The sequence below is a fragment of the Tachyglossus aculeatus genome, chromosome 5 (assembly GCF_015852505.1).
Source record: "Tachyglossus aculeatus isolate mTacAcu1 chromosome 5, mTacAcu1.pri, whole genome shotgun sequence".
NCBI lineage: Eukaryota > Metazoa > Chordata > Mammalia > Monotremata > Tachyglossidae > Tachyglossus > Tachyglossus aculeatus.
In genome coordinates, this window is record NC_052070.1 from 43,826,014 (window position 1) to 43,852,920 (window position 26,907).

General features: G+C 51.4%; 1 protein-coding gene across 1 annotated transcript in view; it reads right to left on the reverse strand.

Annotated features, from left to right (window-relative positions):
- Nucleotides 1-26,907, reverse strand: part of CHD5 (chromodomain helicase DNA binding protein 5) — a 101,989-nt gene that overhangs the window by 11,150 nt on the left and 63,932 nt on the right. The window contains exons 15-32 of the mRNA XM_038746888.1: nt 26,623-26,823; nt 22,193-22,330; nt 21,974-22,095; nt 20,603-20,776; nt 18,982-19,123; nt 18,082-18,213; nt 14,495-14,612; nt 12,880-13,004; nt 11,211-11,442; nt 10,623-10,748; nt 9,718-9,890; nt 8,894-9,068; nt 5,943-6,035; nt 5,384-5,472; nt 5,119-5,252; nt 994-1,138; nt 278-437; nt 43-122 (exon numbers count right to left, since the gene is read on the reverse strand). Of these exons, the coding sequence (XP_038602816.1) occupies nt 43-122; nt 278-437; nt 994-1,138; nt 5,119-5,252; nt 5,384-5,472; nt 5,943-6,035; nt 8,894-9,068; nt 9,718-9,890; nt 10,623-10,748; nt 11,211-11,442; nt 12,880-13,004; nt 14,495-14,612; nt 18,082-18,213; nt 18,982-19,123; nt 20,603-20,776; nt 21,974-22,095; nt 22,193-22,330; nt 26,623-26,823 (2,559 nt within the window). The remainder of the gene's footprint in view (nt 1-42; nt 123-277; nt 438-993; nt 1,139-5,118; nt 5,253-5,383; nt 5,473-5,942; nt 6,036-8,893; nt 9,069-9,717; nt 9,891-10,622; nt 10,749-11,210; nt 11,443-12,879; nt 13,005-14,494; nt 14,613-18,081; nt 18,214-18,981; nt 19,124-20,602; nt 20,777-21,973; nt 22,096-22,192; nt 22,331-26,622; nt 26,824-26,907) is intronic.

Consider the following 26,907-nt stretch of genomic DNA (forward strand, 5'->3'; position numbering starts at 1 on the left):
CAGTCCTGGGGTACCCGGGGGGAAGGAGTCTCCCCAACATACTTGGGGTTCCGACAGCTTCTTCGCTTTCTGCTCCACTGGCTCCTTCTCGTCCAAGAAACTCAGTGGTACGTCTGGTTTGTCTGAAAGGACAACGAGGCCCAGAGGATGCTTCCAGTGGACGAGGCACCCAGCGCCAGGCCCCCGATCACAGCCGGCACTGGCCTCAAGACCCTCCCCGTCCCCATCCTCCATCCCTCAGCGGCTGCGGCCAATGCGTCCTGCCCCAAGTCCGTACCCAGCAGGGCCATGGGGCCGGGCTGAACGGGAGCAGGGCTGGCGGGAACCGGGGTGTTGGGGTCCGAGGAGACGACCTCGCTGTGTTTCTTGATCTCAGCCCCCTCGGGGATCAGATCGGGGGTGCTGTACTTCCCGTTGACGTGTTCAAACTCCTGGACCTGCAGCCGTGAGGGAGCGGCGGGGGAGGAGGATGGGGGTCAGCGGATGAAGCAGACAGCGGTGTCGGCCTAGGTTACGGCCCGCTGGGCCCATGACAGGCCCTGAGCCTGGTGACTGGGCTGGGGCCCCGGCGTCTGCTACCGGGCCCCAGTGTCCTGTCGCCTGAGGGGCCCAGGAAGGTTTCAATCTGTAGTCACCGCTCCAGGGGGGTGCCTTGTGGGCCAGGAGAATGATCAGCTGGGAGAGCCCCAGGAGGAGGCTGCTTCTCCTCCCCAGATCCCATCTCCCTCCTCTTAACCAGCCCCGAGCAGCAGTCCGAGGGCAGCACTGACCCCTGCTTCTGAGGAGACTCTTTGTCAGGCCTACAAGCCTCCTCCAGGCTGGAACAGGTAGCAGACCTTGGATGTGCCCCCCTGACCAGGGCTGCCTTGCTCACCTTTCCTTACCCTGACCCCCTCCGGACGCTCCCCTGCATGAGCCCGGGTGCCCCACGGGCTGAGGCCTGGCACCAAGGAACGTACCTGCAGGGCCTCGGGACAAGTTTTACTCACCCACCTTCTTCCTAACCAGGGACATAACGCCGATCCGGGTCAGCACGTGCTGCCGGGACAGCCCTTCCCTCGGGACGCCATCGGCAAAGGTCTCGGCCCCGTCAGCCCCCGGCTCGCACAAGTGCCTCATGAAGAGGGAAACGTATGCCCTAAGGGGGAAACAAGGAGCTCAGGGCCGAAGTCTGCAGGGAAATGCAGGCTGGAGATGCCCAGGACAGGCCTGGCATCTCCTCCAGCAGCAACAGAGCTGATTGGGTGCCCACTATGTGAACAGTACTGGGTGTCCACAGGGGGCAGCCTACTGTACTGGGGGCCTGCTGGGAGCAGCCCATTGTACTGGTGGCAGTCCATTGGACTGGGAGCCCACTGGGGGCAGCCTGCTGCACTGGAGAGTCCCTTAGGTATAGCCTGCTGTACTGGGAGCCTACTGGAGGCCCACTGGGGGCAGCCTGCTGTACTGGAGAGTCCACTAGGTATAGCTTGCTGTACTGAGAGCCTACTGGAGGCCCACTGGAGGCAACCTGCTGTACTGCAAGCCCACTGGGTGCAGCCCACTGTACTGGAAGCCCTTCAGAGGTTGCCCGCTGTAATAACAATAATAATGATGATGGTATTTGTTTTGCGCTTACTGGGTGTCCAGACCAGCGTGGCTCAGTGGAAAGAGCACAGGCTTGGGAGTCAGAGGTCAAGGGTTCTAATCCCAGCTCCCCCACATGTCTGCTGTGTGACCTTGGCAAGTCACATAACTTCTCTGAGCCTCAGTTACCTCGTCTGTAAAATGGGGATGAAGACTGTGAGCCCCACGTGGGACAACATGATCACCTTGTATCCCCCCAGCGCTCAGAACAGTGCTTTGCACATAGTAAGTGGCTTAACAAATGTCATTATTATTATTATTATTATTATAATTATTATTATTATGTCCTTGGGTAGATATGAGGTAATCAGGTTGGACACAGAGCCTGTCCCACATGGGGCTCAAAGTCTTCATCCTCATTTTACAGATGAGGTAACTGAGGCACAGAGAAATTAAGTGAGTTGCCCAAGGTCACACAGCTGACAAGTGGGGATGCAGGATTAGAACCCAGGTCCTTCTGATTCCCTTACCCATGCTCTATCCAGTAGGCCATACTGCTTCCACTGTACTGGGGGCCCACTGGATGCAGTGGTTGTACTGAGAGTCCACTGGGTGCTAATAACCCTAGTTTACATCCTCACAACTGCTATTTCAGCACTTGTGCATCAACATTCACAGATCCCTGTTGCACAAATGCATATATCTTACAGACTCGATCACTTCCTCCTACCTGTAAGTTATTTTAATGTCTGTCTCCCTCTCTAGAGTTGGCACTCTTTGAGAGCAGGAAGCAAGTCTATTTACTCTGTTGTACTCTCCAAAGTACTTACTATAGTGCTCTGCACATAGCTAGTGTTCAATAAATATGATTGATTAATTGATTGGTTCCTCCTATATGTAATTTTTTTTTAATCGCCTGTCTCCTCTGCTGGACTGTAAGCTCCTTGAGGGCAGGGATCATGACAAATAAATAACGGTACTCTTCCAAGCAGTTACTACAGTGATCTGTACACACTTAGTACTTACTCATCATCATCGATGGTATTTATTAAGTGCTATGTGCAGAGCACTGTACTAAGCGCTTGGGAGAGTATGATACAAAAGAGTTGTATGTTCCTTGCCCACCACGAGCCTGCTCAATAAATGTCATTGATTGATTGTACTGGGTACCCACTGCATGCAGTGTGCTCACTGTACAACTTGAGAACACACAATAAAAATGGAAGACATGGAGGGAGAGACACTGACACATATTTTCAGCTACACCATAGGTAAAACAATCATTTGTATTTATGCTCTTATCAACAAAAATAAGTCAATTAATAAATAATTATCAAATAAACAGATAGCATCAAGTCCTCTAAACTGTAAACTCACTATGGGCAGGGACCATGTCTACCAACTCTGTTGTATACTGCCTCTACTCCACCCTAATCATGGGCTTGGGAGTCAGAGGTCATGGGTTCTAATCCCAGCTCTGCCACTTGTCAGCTGTGTGAATTTGGGCAAGTCACTTAACTTCTCTGTGCCTCAGTTACCTCATCTGTAAAAATGGGGATTAAGACTGTGAGCCCTACCTGGGACAACTTGATAACCTTGTATGTTCACCTGTGCTTAGAACAGTGCTTGGCACATAGTAAGTGCTTCACAAATACCATCATTATCATCATCATCATCATCATTAATCCTCCTCAACCTATTAGCTGCCTTTGACACTGTGGACCACCCCCTTCTCCTGGAAATATTATCCAACCTTGACTTCGCTCACTCTGTCCTCTCCTGGTTTTCTTCTTACCTCTCTGGCCATTCATTCTCTTTCACCTTCACGGGCTCCTCCTCTGCCTCCCACCCCTCAACCTTGGGGGGTCCCTCAAGGTTCAGTTCTGGGTCCTCTTCTATTCTCCATCTATACCCACTCCCATGGAGAGCTCATTCCCTCCCATGTCTTCAACTACCATTTCTATGCTGATGACACCCAAATCTACGTCGCCAGCCCTGATCTCTCTCCCTCTCTCCAGTCTTGCATCTCTTCCTGCCTTCAAGACATTTCTACTTGGATGTCCTCTCATCACCTCAAACTTAACATGTTCAAAACAGAACTCCTTCTCTTCCCACCCAAATCCTGTCCTCCCCCCAACTTTCCCATTACTGTAGATGGCACCAAGTGCTTAACAAATGCTATCCTCATCATCATCATCACCACCATCCTTCCTGTCTCACAAGCCCATAAACTTGGTGTTATTCTTGACTCCTCTGTCATTCAACCCATATATTCAATCCATCACTAAATCCTCTTGGTCCCATCTTCACAACATCGCTAAACTCCGCCCTTTCCTCTCCATCCAAACTACTACCACATTAATATAGTTACTCATCCCATCCTGCCTGGATTACTGCATCAGCCTCCTTGCTGACCTCCCAGCCTCCAGCCTCTCCCCACTCCAGTCCATACTTCACTCTGCTGCCCAGATCATTTTTCTACAAAAACTTTCAGGACATGTCACCCTCCTCCTCAAAACATTCCAGTGGTTTCCCATCCACCTCAGCATCAAACAAAAACTCCTCACCATTGGCTTTAAAGCACTCTACCATTTTGCCCCCTCCCACTCCTCCTCATTTCTCTCCTTCTACAACCCAGCCCACACCTCTAATGCTAACCTTCTCACTGGGCCTCGATCTCAGGTATCTCACCGTCAACCCCTAGCCCATATCCTGCCTCTGGCCTGGAATGCCTTCCCTCCTCTAATCCTGCAATAATTCTCCCCTCCTTTAAAGTCTTAATAAAGGCACACCTCCTCCAAGAGGCCTTCCCAGACTAAGCCCCACTTTCCCTCATCTCCCACTCCCTTCTGCATTGCCCTGACTTGTTCCTTTTGCTCTTCCCCTCTCCCAGTCCTACAGCACTTATGTACATATCTATAATTTTATTTATTTGTATTGATGTCTGTCTCTCCCTCTTGAGACTCTCTCCTCCTCTAGACTGTAAACAGAGAATGTGTCTGTTTATTGTTATACTCTCCCAAGTGCTTAGTACAGTGCTCTACACACAGTAAGTACTCAATAAATACAATTGAATGAATTTTCCCAAGCGTTTAGTACAGTGCTCTGCACATAGTAAGTGCTCAACAAACACCACTGATTGACTGATAACCACTCCATCAGTGGTACTTACTGAGTGCTTACTGTGCACAGAACACTCCCTAAGGACATTTCCAGATGGCACCATCCAGTGACTGGCACTAGGGGTGATAGGTTGGGTCACCTCTAGACTAGAATCAGAGTCTTCCAGAGGTCATCTTATCTACTGTCCTGCCTTCAGATAGGCTGAATCCACCCACCCTAAAGGGATGCCCTTTCATAACAGGCCAAGCCACAAACACTTTTACAGACTTCTTCTGGGTGTCGCTACTGCCAGAATCCTCCTCTTCCTCCTTCCTCTCCCCCTTCTCCCCTTCTGCCATCTCCCCCTCCCACATCCCTTTCTCCTTCTTCTCCTCCTCCATCCCCCGAGGGTGGTGACCCAAGAGTCCAAGTTACTCCCAGTGTCTTTACCTAAATTCTTTCTCGCTCTTGCCCCGCAGGTCTCGGACCAGCCAGTGAGAGTTGAAAGCATCCTGTGGTGGCATGCCCCAGCGCATGATGGCGTTCAAGAAGGCCTTCCGCTGCCGGGCATTGAATCCAAGGACCTGTGCCAGGGTGGGGACCACAGACCCTCAGTGAGTCCAGCACAAACCCCCCATAACCTCCCCTTCTCTGGGCAGAGCACTGAAGGAGGGAAAACAGGGGAAAAGAGACCCAGGAAGAGAAAGAGATTTACCTCAATGTTGCCTCCAACTCTGGCCAGCAGTGGAGGCAGAGGCTTGTCTCTGTCACTCTTCAACTGCCTCCTGGACTGGCGTCGCCCACCTATGGGGAAGGGCAGGGGATTCCTTTTAAGGGGCAGAGAGCACTGAGGGCAGCCTGCCATCTGGAGTGGGGAAATCTCAACACTTCAGGAGCCCCAAGGAGGAGGGCTCTGGGAGTGGGATGCCAGGGTCCCCTTCCCTCAAGGGACAGCTGGGGAGGGAAGAGAGGGATGAAGTGAACAAGGTGTGAGGGAGAGAGGGAGGGGCAACCCCCTGGGCAGAGCAGAGCAGAGCTCACCTAGGTGAAGGAAGGGAGGCACCCTGTCGGGGGAGAACTGGGGATGACAGAGGAGAGAAAGGGAGGGTCTCTGGGGTCCAGCCTCAGCCCCGGCTGGCTTCGCTGGTATCTGCCTTAGAGCGTGGACCACCAGCCTGGGCTGAGTATCTGTGGCCCCCAGGGGCCCTCACTCAGCCTGGGGCCAGCCAGTGGAGAAGGGGCCTCTCCCCGGAGTAGCAACCGTCACAACTCACTCTGACCTTCTGGCCTCTCTTCGAAGTCTTCGTCCTCATCCTCGGAGCCGATGGAGTACTCGGACTGGTTGTCAGACAGCTCATCCTGCCACTCTGCAGCCCGGGACATAGACGGACCGGCCTGAGTGGGCACCAGGCCGGACACACGGCTGCCGGGAGTGGGGGTTCCAGCCAGCCAGCAGGCAGGGGGATGGGGTCACTGGACCAGACCCTAGACCCTGTCCCGCCCACACATTCACTCATGCTGATGCCCCAACCTGAACCATAGCTACTCCACCTTAAAGGCCCTCTTAAAATCCCATTTCCTCCAGGAAGCCTTCTCAGTACATTCCAAAATCCACCCTTAAGCAGTGTTCTATCTCGCTACTATCCAAGGCACTTGTGAACCTGTGTTTAGTTTTATGTTTTGAATATTTAAATAAATGAACAATCAAGTATTTATTCAGCTATCTCATCCTGATAGTAAGTGTTCCATATTCTGGTCTATCCTTGTTCTTGATCCTCTCTATTTGTAAATCATTTTTGTCTACCTGTCTCCATTCAAATGTTAAGTTCCTTGAACTCAGTGAATATGTTCAGCTACTACTGTAATCAATCAACCAATGGCATTTATTGAGCACTTACTATGTGCAGAGCACTGTATTAAAGGCTTGAGGAAGAATACTCCCCCAAACATTTAGCCCAGTGCCTAGCACTCAGTAGGCACTCAATAAATACTGCAGAATGATTGCTTTAATCACACACAAAAATAATAATAAAGAGAAGTAGTGTGGCCTAGGGGAAAAAGCATGGGCCTGGGAATCAGAGGAGCTGTGTTCAAATTCCAGCTCTGCTAATTGCTTGCTGTGTGACCTTGGGCAAGTCATTTAAATTATCTGTGCCTCAGTTTCCTCAACTGTAAAATGGCAATTAAATCCTACTCCCTCCTACTTAAACTGTGAGTTCCATGTAGAATAGGGACTGGGTCCAACCTGAAAAACTTGTATCTACCCCAGTTCTTAGAACAGTGCTGGACACATAGTATGCACTTCATCAAGTACCATAAAAAAATCGTGGCATTTGTTAAGTGCTTGATATGTGCCAAGCATTGCACTAAACTCTGAAGTAGATACAAGGTAATCAGACTGGACAGATTTATTACTCTATTTTACTACTATGTATTTACTATTCTATTTATTTTGTTAATGATGTGCATAGAGCTTTAATTCTATTTGTTCTAACAACTTTGACACCTGTCTACATGGTTTTTTTTGTTGTTGTCCGTCTCCCCCTTCTAGACTGTGAGCCTGTTGCTGGGTAGGGACCGTCTTTATATGTTGCCCACTTGTACTTCCCAAGCGCTTAGTACAGTGCTCTGCACACAGTAGGCGCTCAATAAATACGAATGAATGAATGAATGAATTGGACACAGTCCCTGTCCCAAATTGCACTCACAGACTAAGTAGGAAGGAGAACAGGTATTTAGTCCCCATTTTCCAGCTAAGGAAATGGGAGGCACAGAGAAGTGAAGTGACTTGTCCAAAGTCACAGAGCAGGCCATTGGTGGAGCTGGGATTAGAATCCTCTGACTTTCAGGCCCCAGGCTCTCTCCCCGAGGCCAAGCTGCTTCTTTGGGCTGTGCCAGACCAGCTCCCCACTGAACATTTGTGTCCTTTAATCCTATCCTCAGCACTCATGCTCATATGTATAGTTTATTTATCTAGATGGTGTTTCTATATCTATGGAAACATTTTAACACTTGTCCAGCTGTTTTATCCTGATAATGTTTTTACTACTTTCTGCTTAATTAATTTATCAATGGTATTTACTGAGCACATACTGTGTGCAGAGCTCTGACCTAAGTGCTTGGGAGAGTGCAATATAACAGAATTGATAGATATGTTCCCTACCCACAGTGAGCTCACAGTCTAGAGGGGGAAGCTTAATTTTGGTTGTTCTTCTGACTTCCAGTATTTGTAAAAAATCTGCATTTGCCTATCTATCCTACTAATAATAATGGCATTTATTAAGCGCTTACTATGTACAAAGCACTGTTCTAAGCACTGGGAAGGTTACAAGGTGATCAGGTTGTCCCACTGGGGGCTCACAGTCTTAATCCCCATTTTACAGATGAGGTAAATGAGGCACAGAGAAGTTAAGTGACTTGCCCAAAGTCACACAGCTGACAATTGGTGGAGCTGGGATTTGAGCCACGCTGCTTCTCCATTTCTCCAAGTGCTCAGAAGACAGCCTCTCCCTCAGTAGGTGCTCAATAAATGCCAGAGTGGTTGACAGAGCAGCTGGGTGACAGTGGGGAACTCCCTTACCTCTCCTGACCTCAGTTTCCTTATCTGTATAATGGGGATAACAATAGCAGCCTCTCCCTACTTCACACAGACATTGCAAGGGCAAAAGGAGAAAGAGAATGTGAAAGCCCATGGGGAGAATCTTTAAAGTGCCCTAAAAAATTCAAAATTTAATTATTATTGTTATTAACAAATGGCTGCTGACCTGCACGCATTTAATTAAAGAGCCTGAGAAATAATGAATTCAAGAAGTTAGTCACTGTGCCCCTCTCCCCCAAGTCACCCCGGTGCATGGGGTCAGATCCGAGGGCCAAGATCAAAGTTGGCCCTGCCAGAAATAGCTGCTGCTTCTCCCACCTCCTCCCCAATAACATTCCAGATGCTCAAAGCCCCTCATCTGCTTGTCTGTGCCCTGTAGCTCTACTGATGCCTGTCTACTTGTTTTGTTTTGTTGTCTGTCTCCCCCTTCTAGACTGTGAGCCCACTGTTGGGTAGGGATTGTCTCTATCTGTTGCCAACTTGTACTTTCCAAGCGCTTAGTACAGTGCTCTGCACACAGTAAGTGCTCAATACAATTGAATGAATGAATGAAGGAGCTCTCAGGACTCGGAGTCCTGAGGGTCTGGGATCTCGGGGGCGAGGGGGGCCGGGGAGCCAGTATTGTACCCTGATCCTCCTGAGAAGCGTCGTTGTAGTTGACCTGCTTGCGGATGCGCTTGCCCTTGCCCAGGTTGCGGGCCAGGTCCTCCTGCTGCTGCTCATAGTGGTGGCGCAGAAGCTTCTCCCAATAGTCGGGGTCCACGTTCTCCTCCTGCTTGATGATCTCCCGCTCCACCTCCTCCTGGGGACACAGGGCCCCCGCCGCCATACCGTCACCCTCCCCGCCCCTTCACCGGATACCTGGGATGGAGGGAGCGAGGGAGGAGGGAGGGGGAGGGAAGGGAGGCAGGAGAGAGGAAGGGAGGAGCATCTGGCCCCAGGGCTGGAGGGTGGCAGGGGTGGTCATTCAACCCTCTGGCCACTCCCCTAGCCTGGCCCCATCTGTAGGGACAAGGGGGAGCCCCCTGCTCCTTGAGGCCAGACCACCCCACCGCGGAGGCCATTGCAGTGTGAAACTCAGAGGAGGACCTCCCAACCCACACACCCTTTGTGGGCGGCTGCCTGTGGGACCAGCCCTAAATATCCCTCTGGGCCTCCAAGAGAGATTTCAGATCCCACAATCCCCCACCATAGAAGCCCTGGCAACAGTGGAGCGGACTGTGGCTAAGCTCAGGGGTTGTCAAGAGGGACAACCCAAGCCTCTGGGAGAGAAGGGCACCCTGGCCTCTAGAAGAGGGGGGCCAGCCTCATCCAGCTCGAGGGCTTCTTCCCCACCCCAAAGTTCTCGCTAGTGAGCAGGATCTCCTGGCCGGTCAGCAACCTTCAGGAAGGGGAGGACTGAGAGGGTGGAGCAAGGATGGGGCCCAGAAGAATGAAAAGAGCCACATTACCACACCATCTTCTTCTCTCACAACATACTGGGCCACTTTGAAGGAGCTGAGGTACTCATTCATGTTCTGCAGGTCCGTGTCATCCGTCGCGTCCTGGTTCCGGTCCAGCAGCTTCGAGATGGCAGCATCGTCATAGTGGATGACACTGCTGTCCTCCACATCCTTATTGTCACCTGGGAGGCAGAGTGGTGACCCCAGGTGGATGGTGACCTTGAGGCAGGCAGTGATCAAGGATGGATAGTGATCCTGGGGTGGGCAGTAACCTTGATGGATGGTGACCTCAGGAGGGTAGGGACATGGCTTCCAGGGCTCCTGGGGGCTCAAAACTCTACTTAGCAGTGTCAGATCAGGGCAGCTTTGAGGGACCTCCCCTACTGCGAGCAGCAGGGAGGCAAGAAACACCTTGATCCTTTCAAATAACCAACAGGCACTTCTTGGGGGTTCTCATCTATGTCTCCCACTCCCTCACCCCTTCACCGTAGCCTAGGATACCCAGGAGCTGGCAGAGGAGGACGAGCATGAAGGGATGTGGATAGAGATGGGGAAGCAAAGCAAGAGAAAGAGGTCGGGACTCAAATCACAGCTCTGCTACTGGCCTTTAGCATGGTCTCGAACACCTCATTTAATCTCTTTTGGCCTCAGCCCTACCGTTCCTTCCTTCCTCCTTCCTTCCCTCATATTGAGACACACATCTAGGACAAGGACTGTGTCCAATCTAATTGCCTAGCATCTAGCACTTAGCACAGTGCTTGGCAATGATATTGATGAAGGGCAGGAAAAGGCAAGGGGCTGGGGAAGGGCTTTGTATCACTTGAGGGATGCCTGGGGAGGTGGGAAAGTGGGTGGAGGGTGAGGTGAGGGGGTCATCCCTCTGGCTGACCCGGGGGGCCCGGTCTGGCCTGTACCTGGTGGGGTGCTGCTGTGCTTTTTCTTAGCCCCTGGAGCTAAGGCACCACCTTTAACAGACGGGACGTCAGGGAAAGGAGGGGCGGGCTCGGGTACGTTGATCCGCTGACACTGAGACATCATGCCTGAGGACAGAAGGGGGCAGTGAGTGAGAGGACCACCCAGCACCTACAGGGACAAGGTGGGGGCCAGTATGATGCTCCAGGACCTTCGGGAGGATCTCTGGTCCCCATTTCCCAAGAGAGAGCTTGGCCTCTCCTGCTCGCCCACTCACTCTCAGTCCTCAGTTACCTCATCTGTAAAACGGGGATTAAGACTGTGAGCCCCATGAGGGACACGGACTGAGTCTAACCTGATTGTCTTGTATCTACCCCAGCACATTATAAAGTGCCTGGTGCACAGTAAGCTCTTAACAAATACTGTTTAAAAAAAAAAACTAAGACAGATGCTTCATGAATCCCACCAGTACCTCAACTGACAGAGGGAGTCAGGGGCTCTGGCCCACAAGGATTCTCCCTGGAGCCAAAGCCTGGGGGCAGGGGAGGGGTGCCTGAGGGCCGGCTGGCTCAGGACTCGCTCCCGCTTACCTTCCACATCATCCTTGAAGAGCTCCTCAGTGCCAAACTTGAGGATGTCGTCCAGCTCCTGCTTGGTCATGGACCCGGACTTGGAGCCCAAGCCGGGCCGCACCACCAGGTGGGTCAGCATCATCTTGCGCTTGGCCACCTGGGTGATGCGTTCCTCCACCGATGCCCGTGTCACGAACCGGTAGATCATCACCTTCTTGTTCTGCCCAATGCGGTGGGCGCGACTGAAGGCCTGTGTGGGAGGGGCCAGCGGGGGAAGACCCAGGCTGGACAGCAGAGGGGACACCGGCCCAGCCCCAGCAACCCACCACTACCACACAACCACACACACACACACGTGTCCCCCTACTGCATCATATCCACAAAGAAGCAGCATGGCCTAGTGGAAAGAGCACGGGCCTGAAGTCAGAGGACATGGGTTCTAATCCCAGCTCTGCCATTTGTCTGCTCTTTGACCCTGGGGAAGTCACATAACTTCTCAGGGACTCAGTTACCTCAAAATGGGGATTCAGTACCTGTTCTCCATCCTACTTAGACTGTGAGCCCCAACTGGGACGTGATTAACTTGCAGCTACTCCAATGCTTAGTACAGTGATGGACACATAGTAAGAGCTAAATAAATACCATTATTATTATAATTATTATTATCCACAGGGACCAGCCTGTTTGTCCATGACCCAAAATGGGTTCAGCAGGTGGCTTGCAAATAGCCAGGAAACTAGAGTGGGCATGCAGGATTTAAGTGCTTAGTTCAGTGCCTTGAACACAGTAAGCACTCAATAAAAACCACTGAAGTAGGGCCCAGAAGGAATTGCAAAAACTCTCTCTGGTCTTCAGGGGTTTTTCTGGGAGACTGCTCCAATCCAGTACCCTCAGGGGTGGAGTGAGTCTTAGGAGGACGAAGAGGGAATGATCCAGTATCCCTTGTTTTCACCATTAAATTCCAGGGAGGTCACCAAGGCAGTGGGGAGAGGAGAGCAAATAGGGAGGCTCAGCAGGAAGCAAATAGGAAGAGGGGGCAGGGGAAGAGAAGGGGAAGAGGAGGAGGAAGAGGATGAGGAGGAGCCAGAATGATCCCAGGGTGGGAGAGTTTTGGAGTCCCTAGAGCCTGTAGGCTACTGGCAGTGTGGTCTAGTGGAAAGAGCTTGGGACAAAGTCAGATGACCCAGATTCTAGTCCTAGCTCTGTCCCTGGCTTGCTATATGACCTTAGGTAAGTCACTCAACTTCTCTATGCCTCAGTCTCCTTTCTCTAAAATAGAGATTCAATACCTGTTCTCCCTCCTTCTTAGTCTGTGAGCCCCATGAGGAACAGGCCCTCTGTCTGATCTGATTTTCTTCTATCTACCCCAATGCTTAGCACAGGGCTTGGCCCCAGGTAAGTGTCTTTAAAAATGCCCAGATAAACTAGTTGATGAACCCCAGGAAGACCTCACGAGGGGAGAGGTTAGAGAGTGAGGGAGCCGGTGCTCAGAGGTTGGGCTTGGCCCAGAGGTGAGCCGACCAGGAGAGGCCTTCTAGACTGTAAGCTCGTTGTGGGCAGGGAATGCATCTGTTTTATTGTTATACTGTACTCTCCCAAGCTCTTAGTACAGTGCTCTGCACACAGTAAGCCCTCAATAAATACGATTGACTGACTGACTGCCAGGGGCCCGGGGCAGGGCACAGACCTGGATGTCGTTGTGTGGGTTCCAGTCGGAGTCATAGATGATGACGGTGTCAGCCGTTGCCAGGTTGATGCCCAGCCCGCCGGCCCGGGTGGAGAGGAGGAAGCAGAATTGTTGAGCCCCTGGAGCTGGAGAACAGAAAGATGGGTGGGAATGGTCCATGAGCTGGGAGGGGGATGAGAAGGGGAGAGCGATCCCCTTACTTAGCCCATTGGACCCTGCCCAAGAGGGGCAGGGGCAACTCTCAATTCCTCGTCCCTTTGGCAAGAGTCTTCCATGGGAGTAGGTTCGGAGGAGAGGCTAAGAGTGATACAGCTGGGAACCCGTTACCGTGACCAGACCCCTTGCCCCTGTGTGCATGGGCAAGTGAAAACGTAAGCACTTGTGTGACTCTGCCTAATTCAGGGCGAAAATCAGGTCAATGAACAAAGTGAGGGACTTTCTAGCCTGTCACCATCACTCCAAACTGCAGGAGCCCTGCTCGACATGCCACAAGGGAAGCACAGAATTTCAAAGGACCACATTTTCAAAGTGAGGAAACTGCTCTCCCAGAAAAGGACCCAATGTCCATCTGCCCACCAGCCACCGTGGATTCAGTCACCAATCTCACAGAGGATACACACACACACACACACACACACACTCACTCACTCTTGCATCTCAATTGGTTTACACACATACAACTAATCACAAGGTACTTACAATGTGTCAAGTACCGAATTAAGCCTGGACATTCTAACATGTCAATGGCTGTCACTCACATCTACTCCCATACAGTGGATACACACAGACACACACACCCTCTTTCACATCTGTAATCTAAACAGGTGCCCACACACATTCCTGCTAAGTCAGTGAATCTTTCAGAAAAGCATTCTCCGGTTCTGAGTATGCCACCTTCCACAGTTACTCAATCTAGGGTCTTGGAGAGGTGGGGACCACACAGGGAGACCTGCCTCTCACCCCAAGACATCCGTGAGTCCCCACTGCTTGGGGAACCTACACAGCCTTTACTGGGAGGGGTCTGGGGGAAGACATGGGTCTTTAGGGAAGAATAGGACATGCCATAAAATCTATAGAGGGAAATTCCATTAAATCTAGATCTGGGCATTCCGTTAAACCTAGAGCAGGGCACACCATCTGATTCTAGAGTGATATGCGGCATTAATTCCAGAGCAGGCCACAGCATAAAAATTTAGAGTGGGACACACCATGAAATCTAGAGTAGGGATACGCCATGAAATGAGTGGGGCACTCCATTAAATATACAGCTGGACACACCATTAAATCTACAGTGAGACAAATCATTAAATCTAGAGTGGGACACACCAAAAAATCAGGAGAGGGACACTCCATTAAATCTACAGAGGGACCCTCCATAAAATCTAGAGTGGGAGACTCCATTAAATCTACAAATGGGGCACACCATTAAATCCAGGGTGGGACACTCCATTAAATCTATAGTGGGACACATCATTAAATCTAGAGCAGGACACACCATTAAATTTACCGTGGGACACATCAAAAAATCTAGAGATGGACATTCCATTAAATCTACTTTGGGACACACCACTAAATCTAAAGTTGGGTACACCATTAAATCTAGAGTGGGACACACCATTAAATCTGTCAATTGCTTCTTGCCGGAGTCCGCCGGTGATCCCGCCGTCAATCCGCTCATACTTGTAGCCCTCATATTCCAGGAAGTCCTCCAGCAGGTCAAGCATTTTGGTCATCTGTGGGCCAAGGGAAGGGGAGGTGAGAACTTGAGCATCAGAGAAATTCCCCACTCTCACCCTCAGGGGGTGGCATCAGAGGCTCCAGGTAGTTTGTCAAGGTATTTACCAAAGGCCAACAAAGTACCAGTAAGTCAGTCAGTCAATCGTAATTGTTGAGCAATTTCTGTGTGCAGAGCACTGTACTAAATGCTTGGGAGAGTACAATATAACTCATACTAAGCAATTGGGTAGGTACCACAGAAAGAGAAGAAGCATGGCTCAGTGGAAAGAGCATGGGCTGTGGAGTCAGAGGTCAGGGGTTCCAATCCCAGCTCTACCAACTGTCAGCTGTGTGACTTTAGGCAAGTCACTTAACTTCTCTGTGCCTCAGTTACCTCATCTGTGAAATGGGGATTAAGACTGTGAGCCTCATGTGGGACAACAAGATCACCTTGTAACCTCTCCAGCGCTTAGAACAGTGCTTTGCACATAGTAAGCACTTAATAAATGCCATCATTATTATTATTATGTTCCCTGCCCTCAAGGCGCTCCAACACAGCCTCTGGCCACATCCCAAAAAGGAACTAGGGGGTGAAACATCATAAATGAGCAGCTGCACCCCGGGCCCTCACTCAGACCTGGTCGGACAGGGGGCAGTCCTACCTCAGATCACTTGCCTCTGCTAGCAGCAAGCTTTGGGTTCAGCTGTCCTCCAGGCCCAGTGGAAGCCATTAAATGGTTTTTGGCTTTGGAGGAGCAGCATGGCTGGGAGATATGGTGCAGGGCGGTGTGGGGGGTTTCAAGGGGGCCCCCTTCACCAAATCTCTAGACATGTTGTCTTCAGGTTGGGTCCAGGGTGGAGGGGGCAATGGATTGTCAAAAGACAGAAGTACCACCTGGGAGGAGAACCAACCGTCCTGCTCTTTGACCCACGGCCCTGCCGGGCAGACCACAGAAGCCATTACTCTGGGGCCGATTTGGTTCTTGCTCTTACTGATTCACTCATTCATTCATTTATTCATTCAATCATAGTTATTGAGTGCTTATTGTGTGTGAAGCACTGTTCTAAGCACTTGGAAGAGTACAAGAATAAACAGACACATTCCCTGCCCTCAATGAGCTTACAGTCTAGATGGGGAGATTCCACCCAGAGTGAGAGGCTGTGTCCCTTTGGTGGGCAGGGAGGAATCCAGGCCCCTAGGATTTGGGCAACTGCCCCAAATCAGCACTGGCTGACCTTGGGCAAGACACTTCACTTCTCTGGGCCTCAGTTACCTCATCTGCAAAATGGGGATTGAGACTGTGAGCCCCAAGTGGGACAGGGACTGTGACCAACCTGATTTGCTTGTATCCATCCCAGTGCTTAGTACAGTGCCTGGCACATAGTAAGGGCTTAACAAATACCATAATTATTATTAATTATTATCATTATCCACCCACTTGCACCCCCCCCCACCAGAAGGATTCTGGGGATTCTGCTGAGACCTAGCTCCAGGGTTCGTTGGTTCGGGCCTGGCACAGCGGCACTACCCAAGGCAGAGCCCAGAAAGTAAAATGATCATGTGATTGAGAATCAGCGTTGCCTAGTGGAAAGAGTCCAGGCCTGGAAGTCAGAAGACCTAGGTTCTAATCCTGGCCTCACCGCTCTTCTGTTGGGTAACCCTGGGCAAGTCACATCACTTCTTTTTACCCCCATTCCTTCATCTGCAAAATGGGGATTAAGTCTGAAAGCCCCATGTGGGACATGGACTGCTTCCAACCAGATTAGCTTGTATCTACCCCAAAGCTTAGTACAGTGCCTGGCATATAGTAAGCATTAAATAAAATACCATTAAAAAAGATAAATGATGACCACCCCACCCCAAATATGTGAAGTGTTTTTCTGGCTCATCAAAATTTTCAATATTGCATATCTCATTTTACCCTCACAGCAGGCCTGAGACACTGTCATCCCCATTTTGCAGAAGAGAAAACCGGAGTCCCAGAGAGGTTAAATGACTTGCCAAGGTCACACAGCAGGTCAGAAACAAAGCAGGGACTTGAACCCAGGTGCCAGACTTCCAGGCCCACAATCTTTCCCTTAGGCCCTGTGAAGCGCTATGTGCCAGGCACTGTACTAAGCACTGGGGCAGACACAAATCACTCAGGTTGGACATAGTCCATGTTTCACATGGGGCTCATAGTATTAATCCCTATTCTACAGATGACATAACAAGCAAGAGATATTAAGTGACTTACCCAAGGCCACACAGTGCTTGGTAAAATGCAACAGAAGCAAGACCCACGATGCCTGCCCTCAGTCTATTCCCTGAAGCTTCTCGCTTCCCTAGGTGAAGGCAGAGAATCAATCTCAGGTCTTGCTTACAGGGAAGTCTTCTTGGGGAGAAAGTGCTTCTCTTCCCCACAAATCCTAGCCACCCAAGGTCATGCTCCTAATATGGTCAATAGTGGTCAATCAACCCATGGCACTTATTGAGCACCTACTGTGAGCAGAGACTGAATTAAGTGCTTGAGAAAGCACAAGATTAAGGAGACACTTTTCCTGCCCTAAAGGATTTTACAAACTAGTGGTGGGTTGGGCTGGCTGGAAGCAATGTGTTCTAGTGGAAAGAGCAAGGGTCTGAGAGACAGAGGACCTGAGTTCTAATCCTGGCTCTGCCAGTTGCGTGGCTCAGTGGAAAGAGCATGGGCTTTGGAGTCAGAGGTCATCGGTTCAAATCCCGGCTCCGCCACTCGTCAGCTGTGTGACTTTGGGCAAGTCACTTAACTTCTCTGTGCCTCAGTTCCCTCATCTGTAAAATGGGGATTAAAACTGTGAGCCCCACGTGGGGCAACCTGATCACCTTGTAAACTCCCCAGCGCTTAGAACAGTGCTTTGCACATAGTAAGCGCTTAATAAATGCCATCATTAATTAATTCTCTGGGCTCAGTTTTCTCATCTGTGAAATGGGGATTAAGTACCTATCCTCTCTGCCTGTTAGACTGTGAGCCCAGTGAAGGACAGGGACTGAATCCAACCTGATTATCTTGTACCTACCCCAACACTTAGTACAGTGCTTGACACATCTTTTTTTTTTTATAGAATTTGTTAAGCATTTTCTATGTGCCAGGCACTGCATGAGGTACTGGGGTAGATACAAACTAATCAAAACTAATCAAGTTGGTCACAATCCATGTCCCACAGGGGGCTCACAGTCCTTTACTGATGGGGTAACGGCAACTACAGAGAAGTTTAGTGACTTGCTCAAGGTCACACAGCAGAAAAGTGGCAGAGAAAGGATTAGATCCCAGATCTTTCTGACTCCCAGGCCCATGCTCTGTCACATACTAAACACTTAAATAGCATTACTGTTGTTATTACTATTATTATCACTTTCACCCATCCACCCTGACGGTCCAGCAGTGAAGACAGCATATTCCAGGAGAAGTTTCTGTCAGGCTGGGGCCTGATCCCGAGGGGCCAGGACAGAGAGTCACCCAGGCTCACCTGGGAGAAGATCAAAACACGGTGGCCTCCATCCCGGAGCTTTTTCAGCATCTTCTGCAGTAGCATGAGTTTCCCCGAAGACTTGACCAGTGAGCTGCCATCATACGAGCCATTGGGCAGGACTGGTGCCTCCTGAGAGGGTGGCAGAAGGTGGGCAGGGCGGGAGATGGGGGAAATCGGGGGACCACCTCCCTCCCCAGAGCTCCACTGGAACCCTTTCAACCAGCCTCAGCTGGAGACCTCAGCATGAGGGCTGGTGGTGCGAGAGCTACCCAGACCCACCCGCTGAATATGGAGCTCAGATCCCTGCAGAAAGAAGGGCCCCTTCCTCCCACCCCTCCTGGAAGGTCCAGAAGCTTGGTCTTTCTCGAAGCAATAAACTCCTGCATCTCTCCCCTATTGCTAAGGGGTCAGACAGGTGTGAGAGGTGAGACCCTAAGGAGCTGCTGTTAGGGGAAATGGGGTCTCGCCAGAATTAACGAAATGTTGCTGCAACCCTGTGGGAAAGATGCCGCGGTGGAAAGACCAGAATGGTGGGCAACAAAGGGCAGATGGGTGTGGGAGGTTACTCTCCTTGACAAGAGGATGCTGGGGGATCCAGAGACCAAGAGCAGATTTGAAAAGAGCAACAGGCACAGCAGTAGGCCTCAGCCCAGCGGAGGATGACTTTGTATGCCCCTAGTAGGAACTGGTCCACCCAGCTGAGCCGCAGCCTTATCAGCAACATCACAGGCTGGAGGCATCCAACCGTTTCTAGGTGGCTTCTCCTACGGGTATGTGCCGAGGGCAACGGGTGGATTAGCCACCAAGTCTGACTCTTCAGGGACACTCGTGGTGATGTTGCCAGAGGGCAGTGCCACCTGCCTCTGCCCCTCGGAGGTCTGATCCACGTTTACCTACCACAGCAGCCACCGGGAAGAGGTAGGGGTGATTGCAGCACTTCTTCAGGTCCATCATGATGTTGAGCAGTGACACCTGGTTTCCCCCACCCTTAGAGTTCAGGGCCTCAAAATTCCTGGTCAGGATGAACTTGTAGTACTTCCTGCAAGGGGGTAATCAGGAAAAAACTCAGCCACCTGCACTCTTCTCCCTCTACCCTCCCTCTCCCTCTCCCCTCCTCTACTCAGTCCGCTGACAGGGCTTAAGGACCATCTCTATGAGGACGGCTACAGGATCTCTCTCTGTGTACACTCATCCATCCTGCAATCCCTCATCTCCCCTGGGCATAATCATAAAAATAACAATTATAATAATGATATTTGTTAAGTGCTTACTATGTGCCAAGCACTGTAGTATGTGCTAGGGGAGAAACAAGATAATCAGGTCCCACATGGATATTACAGTGTAAGTAGGAGGGAGAACAGGTATTGAACTACAATTCTTTAGATGAAGGAACTGAGGCACAGAGAAATTAAGTGACTTGCCCAAAGTCACCGGTAGGTACGCGGAGGAGTAGGGATTAGAACCCCAGGTCCTCTGACTCCCAGGTCTGCACTCTTTCCACGAGGATGCACTGCTTCTCAGATGTCCTGGGATTTCTCCCAGGTTACCTTCACTCGGAAGTTCCCTCCAGCATTTCAAACTCCACATGCCTAAAATGAAACCCCTCATCTTTCAACCTAAACCCATTCGTCTCCCTAATTTTCCCAACACAATAGACAACGCAAACATCCTCCCTACCCCAGAGGCTCACAACCTCGGCGTCATCCTCCACCCTTGTCTATCGTTCAACACTCACATTCAGTCCGCTGCCCATCAGGTCATTTCTATATTTACTATAGTATAGTATATAGTATATATAGTGGCCACTCAGCACGGTTTTATTCCCATATCCGGAGCTCAGTATTGTGCTTTGCACACAATGGATGCCCAGCAAAGGGCTCTGCACCCAGCAGGAGCTCCATCAATTCCACTGCCAGACTGGCTGTCTGGCTAGCTCGCTGGCTAGCTGACTGGCTGGCTGGCTGACTGACTATCCAGAAGACTGGCGAGCCAACTGGCTGACTGGCTGCTTGACTGACTGGCTGGCTGGCTTACCAGATAGCTCACTAAATGGCTCGCTGGCTGGTTAGCTACTTGATGGCTGGCTGACTCACTGTCTGGCTGGCTGACTGGCTGGCAGGTTGGTTAGCTGACTGGATGGCTGACTGACTGATAGACTGATGAAGAGGCTGACTGGCAGACTGACTGGTCAGTTGACTGGCCAATTGACTGACTGGAAAGCTGACTTAGCTGGATGGCTGGATGACTGATTGGTCGGTTAACTGGCTGGCTGATTGACAAGCTGACTGGCTGGCTGGCTGACTAGTTGACTGGCTGGGTGGCTGACTGGCTGATTGGTTAACTGGCTCACTGATGGGTTAGCTGGTTGTCTGGCTGTCTGACTGGCTGACTAACTGACTGGCTGGCTAGGTGAGTGGCTGGTTGGCTGGCTGGTTGGCTTGCTGGCTAGCTGGCTGGCTGGGTGAATGACTAGCTGGCTGACTAGTTGGTGAGGACAGAGGGTGGAGAAGACACTGACTTCTGCATCTGGCTCAGTTCCACCCTGACGATGAGTTCTGTCTTGGCGGGCATATTCTTGAACACGTCGACCTTGAGCCGCCGCAGCATGTGAGGACCCAGCAGGTCATGCAGCTTTTTGATCTGATCCTCCTTGGAGATGTCAGCAAACTCCTCCAGGAAGCCCTCCAGGTTACTGCCAGGGACAAGATGGAGAAAACTAGTTCCTTCCTTCGCCTCCCACGGGGCAGACCAGCAGACTGGAGTGGGAATGGGGTTGATGGCTCCAGAAGGAGAGAGAGGATTCACCACCCAGAAGGGTCAGGCAGGGAGGGACCCCCAGAGCCCAGCTTGTCAAAACCCTTGCCTCTGAGCAGGCTCTCATGTTAAGAGATTTCATAGCCCCTCGATCCATTTCTAAGTCACCCATCTTTCTTTCTGCTCACTCGACTCACAGCAAAAGGCTCTCCCCACTATTTCCCTCCCATTCCCTTTGCTGTATTCTGCTTCAGTCTCTCGCCACTGGGGTCCATATTTAGCAGGATTCCAGAGAGTCGGGCTGGTACCAGGCCCATTCCAGGCTGGGTTCTGGAAGCACCAGTGCCCAGTCCATAAATACACTAGTGCCAGGCTTCTTCGTCTCTGAACCCAGTGGGAAAGATAAGCTGGCAGCAGACCCCCAGGGAGAAGCTGGGACAGGAGAGAAATTCACAGAGGCATATTTAGGTTCATGAGAGGCAGAGGAGGCAGCTATACATCTGCAGAGCCTCAACCCAGACTCAGTTTCCCATTCTCTTTTGGATGCTTCCCCACACTCCACTCTCCTTAACTTCCTCTTCCCAAAACTCTCTAATGTATCCGGATTGGCCTAGGTGAAATAAGAGGAGTCATTTCTAAGTTCCCAGGACATAATAATAATAATAATAATAACAAAGGTTATTTGTTAAGTGCTTACTATGTGCCAGGCACTGTCCTAAGCACTGGGGTGCACAAAAGCAAATCAGGTTGGACTTAGTCCCTGTCCTGCATGGGGCTCACAGTCTTAATACTCAATTTACAGATGAAGTAACTGCTCAGATAAGTGAAGTGAGTTGCCCAAGGTCACACAGCAGACAAGTGGCAGAGGCGGAATTAGAACCCAGATCCTTCTGACTCCCAAACCCATTCTTTATCCACTAGGCCATACTGCTTCTCTCTTCCCCTACAAGCCACTCCCCCCACCAGCCCCCTATTGCACAGACCCTCCACAACATTCCCCTCTCCCCAGGGACCCCTGGGCCCACAGGACAAGGGGTAGTAGCAGCTGAGGTGAGGGGAGCTCCCAAGAAAGGTGAGGGCCCTTCCCCCAGCCTCCTGCCACCCCCCGGCTGCCTGGCCAGCCGGCACAGCTCACTTGAACCTCTCTGGGGTCAGAAAGTTAAGGAGATGGAACAGCTCCTCGAGGTTGTTCTGCAGGGGCGTGCCGGTGAGCAGCAGCTTGTAGTCAATCTTGTAGCTGTTCAGCACCCGAAAGAACTGGCAGGGTGAAAGGCAGGGGCCTCGTCAGGTTGGGGTGGGGAGGAGGCCTTCCCACCCCTGCCCGTGCTGACGCCATGCCCGAGACAGCCCCCACCTTGGACTGGTTGTTCTTGAGCCGGTGGGCCTCGTCCACTACAAGACAGGCCCACTCGATGGACCCCAGGACCGCCTGGTCAATGGTGATGAGCTCGTAGGAAGTCAGCAAGACGTGGAACTTGATCTGGGCCTCTTTCTGGAGGAAAAGGCCGAGAAGGAAACTAGGCAGGAAGGGGAGGGGAAGGGATGGAGAAGGGAGGGGAAGGGAAAGGCAAAGGGGAAGCAGAGCCCAGGGCCGGGCCCCACGACTCCCAACTCCTCCAGATTCTGGGCCCAGCCAGAGGCAGGACAAATGACTACCTGCCCAGTGCAGGGCCCCAGGATGCCAGCCAGTGGGGGAACGGGCGAGCCAAGTCAGCGAGGAAACAGGTGAGCCAAGCCAGCAGAAAACCATTCCCATTTTAATATGGAAATGACTGAGGCTGTTCTGGCATTTTCCCGCCTTTCATTTCTCCAAATCTAGAGCTGCTTACCTGCCATTTCTTTCTTTCTTTCTATTAATACTCGTCTCCCACTCTAGACTGTAAGCTCACTGTGGGCAAGGAATTTGTCTATAATATTGTTATATAGTGCTCTCCCAAGCGCTTAGTACAGTGCTCTGACCACAATAAGCACTCAATAAATACGATCGATTAAGGGACAAAGCCCGGATTAGAAAACTGGTCCTCTGATTCCCCGGCCCAGGCTCTGCACGGGCTTTGGAGTTAGAGGTCATCGGTTCAAATCCTGGCTCCGCCAATTGTCAGCTGTGTGACTTTAGGCAAGTCACTTCACTTCTCTGTGCCTCAGTTACCTAATCTGTAAAATGGGGATTACGACTGTGAGCCCCATGTGGGACAACCTGATCACCTTGTAACCTTCCCAGTGTTTAGAACAGTGCTTTGCACATAGTCAGTGCTTAATAAATCCAATGCTTCCTACGCTATCCAACCTTGGCTTCACAGACTCTGTCCTCTCCTGGTACTCCTCTTATCTCTCCGGCCGTTCATTCTCAGTCTCTTGTGCAGGCTCCTCCTCCCCCTCCCATCCCCTTACTGTAGGGGTTCCTCAAGGGTCAGTTCTTGGTCCCCTTCTGTTCTCTATCTACACTTACTCCCTTGGTGAACTCATTCGCTCCCACGGCTTCAACTATCATCTCTATGCTGATGACACCCAAATCTACATCTCTGCCCCTGCTCTCTCTCCCTCCCTTCGGGCTCGGGTCTCCTCCTGCCTTCAGGACACCTCCATCTGGATGTCTGCCCACCATCTAAAACTCAATATGTCCAAGACTGAACTCCTTATCTTCCCTCCCAAACCCTGCCCTCTCCCTGACTTTCCCATCACTGTTGACAGCACTACCCTCCTTCCCGTCTCACAAGCCCACAACCTTGGTGTCATCCTCGACTCTGCTCTCTCGCTCACCCCTCACATCCAATCTGTCACCAAAACCTGCTGGTCTCACCTCCGCAACATCGCCAAGATCCGCCCTTTCCTCTCCATCCAAACTGCTATCCTGCTGGTTCAGTCTCTCATCCTATCCCGACTGGATTACTGCATCAGCCTCCTCACAGATCTCCCATCCTCCTGTCTCACCCCACTTCAATCTATACTTCACGCTGCTGCCCGGATCATCTTTGTGCAGAAATGCTCTGGGCATGTTACTCCCCTCCTCAAAAATCTCCAGTGGCTACCAATCAACCTACACATCAGGCAAAAACTCCTTACTCTAGGCTTCAAAGCTCTCCATCACCTCGCCCCCTCCTATCTCACCTCCCTTCCCTCCTTCTATAGCCCAGCCTGCACCCTCCATTTCTCTGCCGCTAACCTCCTCACTGTGACTCGTTCTTGTCTGTCCCGCCGTCGACCCCCGGCCCACGTCCTCCCCCTGGTCTGGAATGCCCTCCCTCCACACATGCGCCAAGCTAGCTCTCTTCCTCCCTTCAAGGCCCTACTGAGAGCTCACCTCCTCCAGGAGGCCTTCCCAGACTGAGCTCCCTCGTTCCGCTACCCCTCCTCCCCCTCCCCATTCCCTCTGCCTTACCTCCTTCCCCTCCCCACAGCACCTGTATATATGTTTGTACATATTTATTACTCTATTTATTTTACTTGTACATATTTACTATTCTGTTTATTTTCTTTTGTTAATATGTTTTGTTTTGTTGTCTGTCTCCCCCTTCTAGACTGTGAGCCCGCTGTTGGGTAGAGTCCGTCTCTATATGTTGCCAACTTGTACTTCCCAAGCGCTTAGTACAGTGCTCTGCACACAGTAAGTGCTCAATAAATACGATTGATTGAATGAATGAATGAATGAATGAATAAATGCCATCATTATTATTATTATTATTATTATTATTATTATTATTATTATTATTATTATTACCAGGAGGGCAGGGAAGGGGAGGTGGGAAAGGGAAGGCCCGGTATGACTCTCCTCTGCCGTCTGCAGCCACCAGTAGTGGATCCCTCTCTCCTTTGGGAAATCCCAATAAGAATTTCTTTCCACCACCATCCCACAGGCCCCTACAACTCTCACATCTCCCCCAGCCCCATTCCAAATACACACGCACACACACACCTGTATGCACCAAATCTACTCTGAAATGACGTGGGCTTATTCCTGACCATCTAACTACACTGCAGGTTCTTTCTTTCCCTCTTCCTGTTCTCTGCTCCCTTTTCCCCCTCTCTCTTCCCCTCTCTCCCTGTCTACCACTCCCCCTCTACTCTTCTTTAGTCATCCATTCATTCATTCAATCATATTTACTGAGCGCTTACTGTGTGCAGAGCACTGTACTAAGCGCTTAGGAAGTACAAGTTGGCAACATATAGAGACGGTCCCTACCCAACAGCGGGCTCACAGTCTAGAAGGGGGAGACAGACAACAAAACATATTAACAAAAGAAAATAAATAGAATAGCAAATATGTACAAGTAAAATAGAGTAATAAATATGTACAAACATATATACAGGTGCTGTGGGGAGGGGAAGGAGGTAAGACGGGGGGATGGGGAAGAGGAGGAGGGGGAGAGGAAGGAGGAGGATCAACCTGGGAAGGCCTCCTGGAGGAGGTGAGCTCTCAGTAGGGCTTTGAAGGGAGGAAGAGAGCTAGCTTGTAGCATGTGGGGAGGGAGGGCATTCCATACCAGGGGGAGGACGTGGGCCATGGGTCGACGGTGGGGCAGGTGAGAACGAGGCACAGTGAGGAGGTTAGCGGCAGAGGAGCAGAGGGGGTAGGCTGGGCTGTAGAAGGAAAGAAGGGAGGTGAGGTAGGAGGGGGCGAGGTGCTGGAGAGTCTTGAAGCCGAGAGTGAGGAGATTTTGCCTGATGCGTAGGTTGATTGGTAGCCACTGGAGATTTTTGAGGAGGGGAGTAACATGCCCAGAGCGTTTCTGCACAAAGAAAGTCCTTCATTCCCTTCTGTACCCCTATCTCCCTCCTGAACCCTCCCTCCCACTGTCCTTTGGGAGGACCCTTCCAGCCTAGCTGGGCTCCAGGGAATGAACCTGTTCCAGTTCTGCCCAGTGATGCTGAAAAGTGCAGTGCCACCCCCTGGGATGGTAGGCCCAGGGGTGAGCATCAAGACAGGGAACAAAGGAAGGAGAAAAGCAATGTAGAGCAGGACAGGGAGGGAGAAGGGAGACATGGAGCCAGATGAGAAGTAAGAAGGGTGGCGGGGAGGCAGAAGGGCAGTGTGGAACGGGATGGGAAAGAAGGGTTCTCTGGAGAGGGACAGGGAAGAAGACTTCATGGAATGGGATCGGGAGGGTGAAGAGCCGTGTGGAGCTGGATGGAAGGAAGAAGTCTGTGTGGAGAGGGACAGGGAGGGAGAAAGGCTGCATGGAGTGGGACAGGGAGGGAGAAGAGCAGCGTGGAGTGGGACAAGGAGGGAGAGGGCTGTGTGGAGGGGAACAGGGAAGGAAAAGGGTGCTATGGGGCAGGGAAAGGAGAGAGAAGGGCAGTGTGGAGTGGGGCAGGGAGAGTGAAGAGCAACCTGGAGTGGAGTGAGGGAAGTGCCTGCGGGGGTGGGTGAGGAAGTCTGAGAAATACCCAATTCAGCCAATGGAAAGACGGAGGAAAGTCAGCCTGACTTGGGAGGATAAATGCGTAGCTGTGGAGAGAGGGATCCTCGTTCTCACATCTGTGACCCCAACGAACTGGGGAGAGCAACACCAGTGCAGGAAACAGGGCGCTAAAGGGGGTACATGGTAGCCCCTCTCCAGCCAGCTGGGCTCCCCTCTGCCCTTCCAGCTTGTTGGGGAGATGGTTCTAGGAGGGCAGGTGTGGGCAGAAGTGGTAGTCTTTCTTGCGGGGCAGGTGTGCGCAGTGTGGGGGATAATTCTGGTGAGGCAGAGGGGAATGATGGCGTGGATGGTTCTGAGGGGACAGGCATGGATGGCAGTATCTCCTCCCTGGGCGGCCCACAGGATGAGGGGAACAAGCACTCACCTTCATGCGGAAAACCTTCTTGCCGCTGCGGATGGCGTTGTCCTCAAAGGAGAACTCGTTCTCGCGGATCACGGAGCGGCTCTCCTTGTCCCCAGTGTACGTGACCACATAGAAGTCAGGTGCCCACATCTCGAACTCCCGCTCCCAGTTGATGATGGTGGAGAGGGGTGCGCTGACCAGGTACGGCCCTTTCGAGTGACCCTGGTCAGCGAGACCGGGGAGGGGGTCTCCCATGAGCCAGCAGCCCCCAGCAGTGGGGTGGAGAAGGAAAGGCGGGGAGGTGGG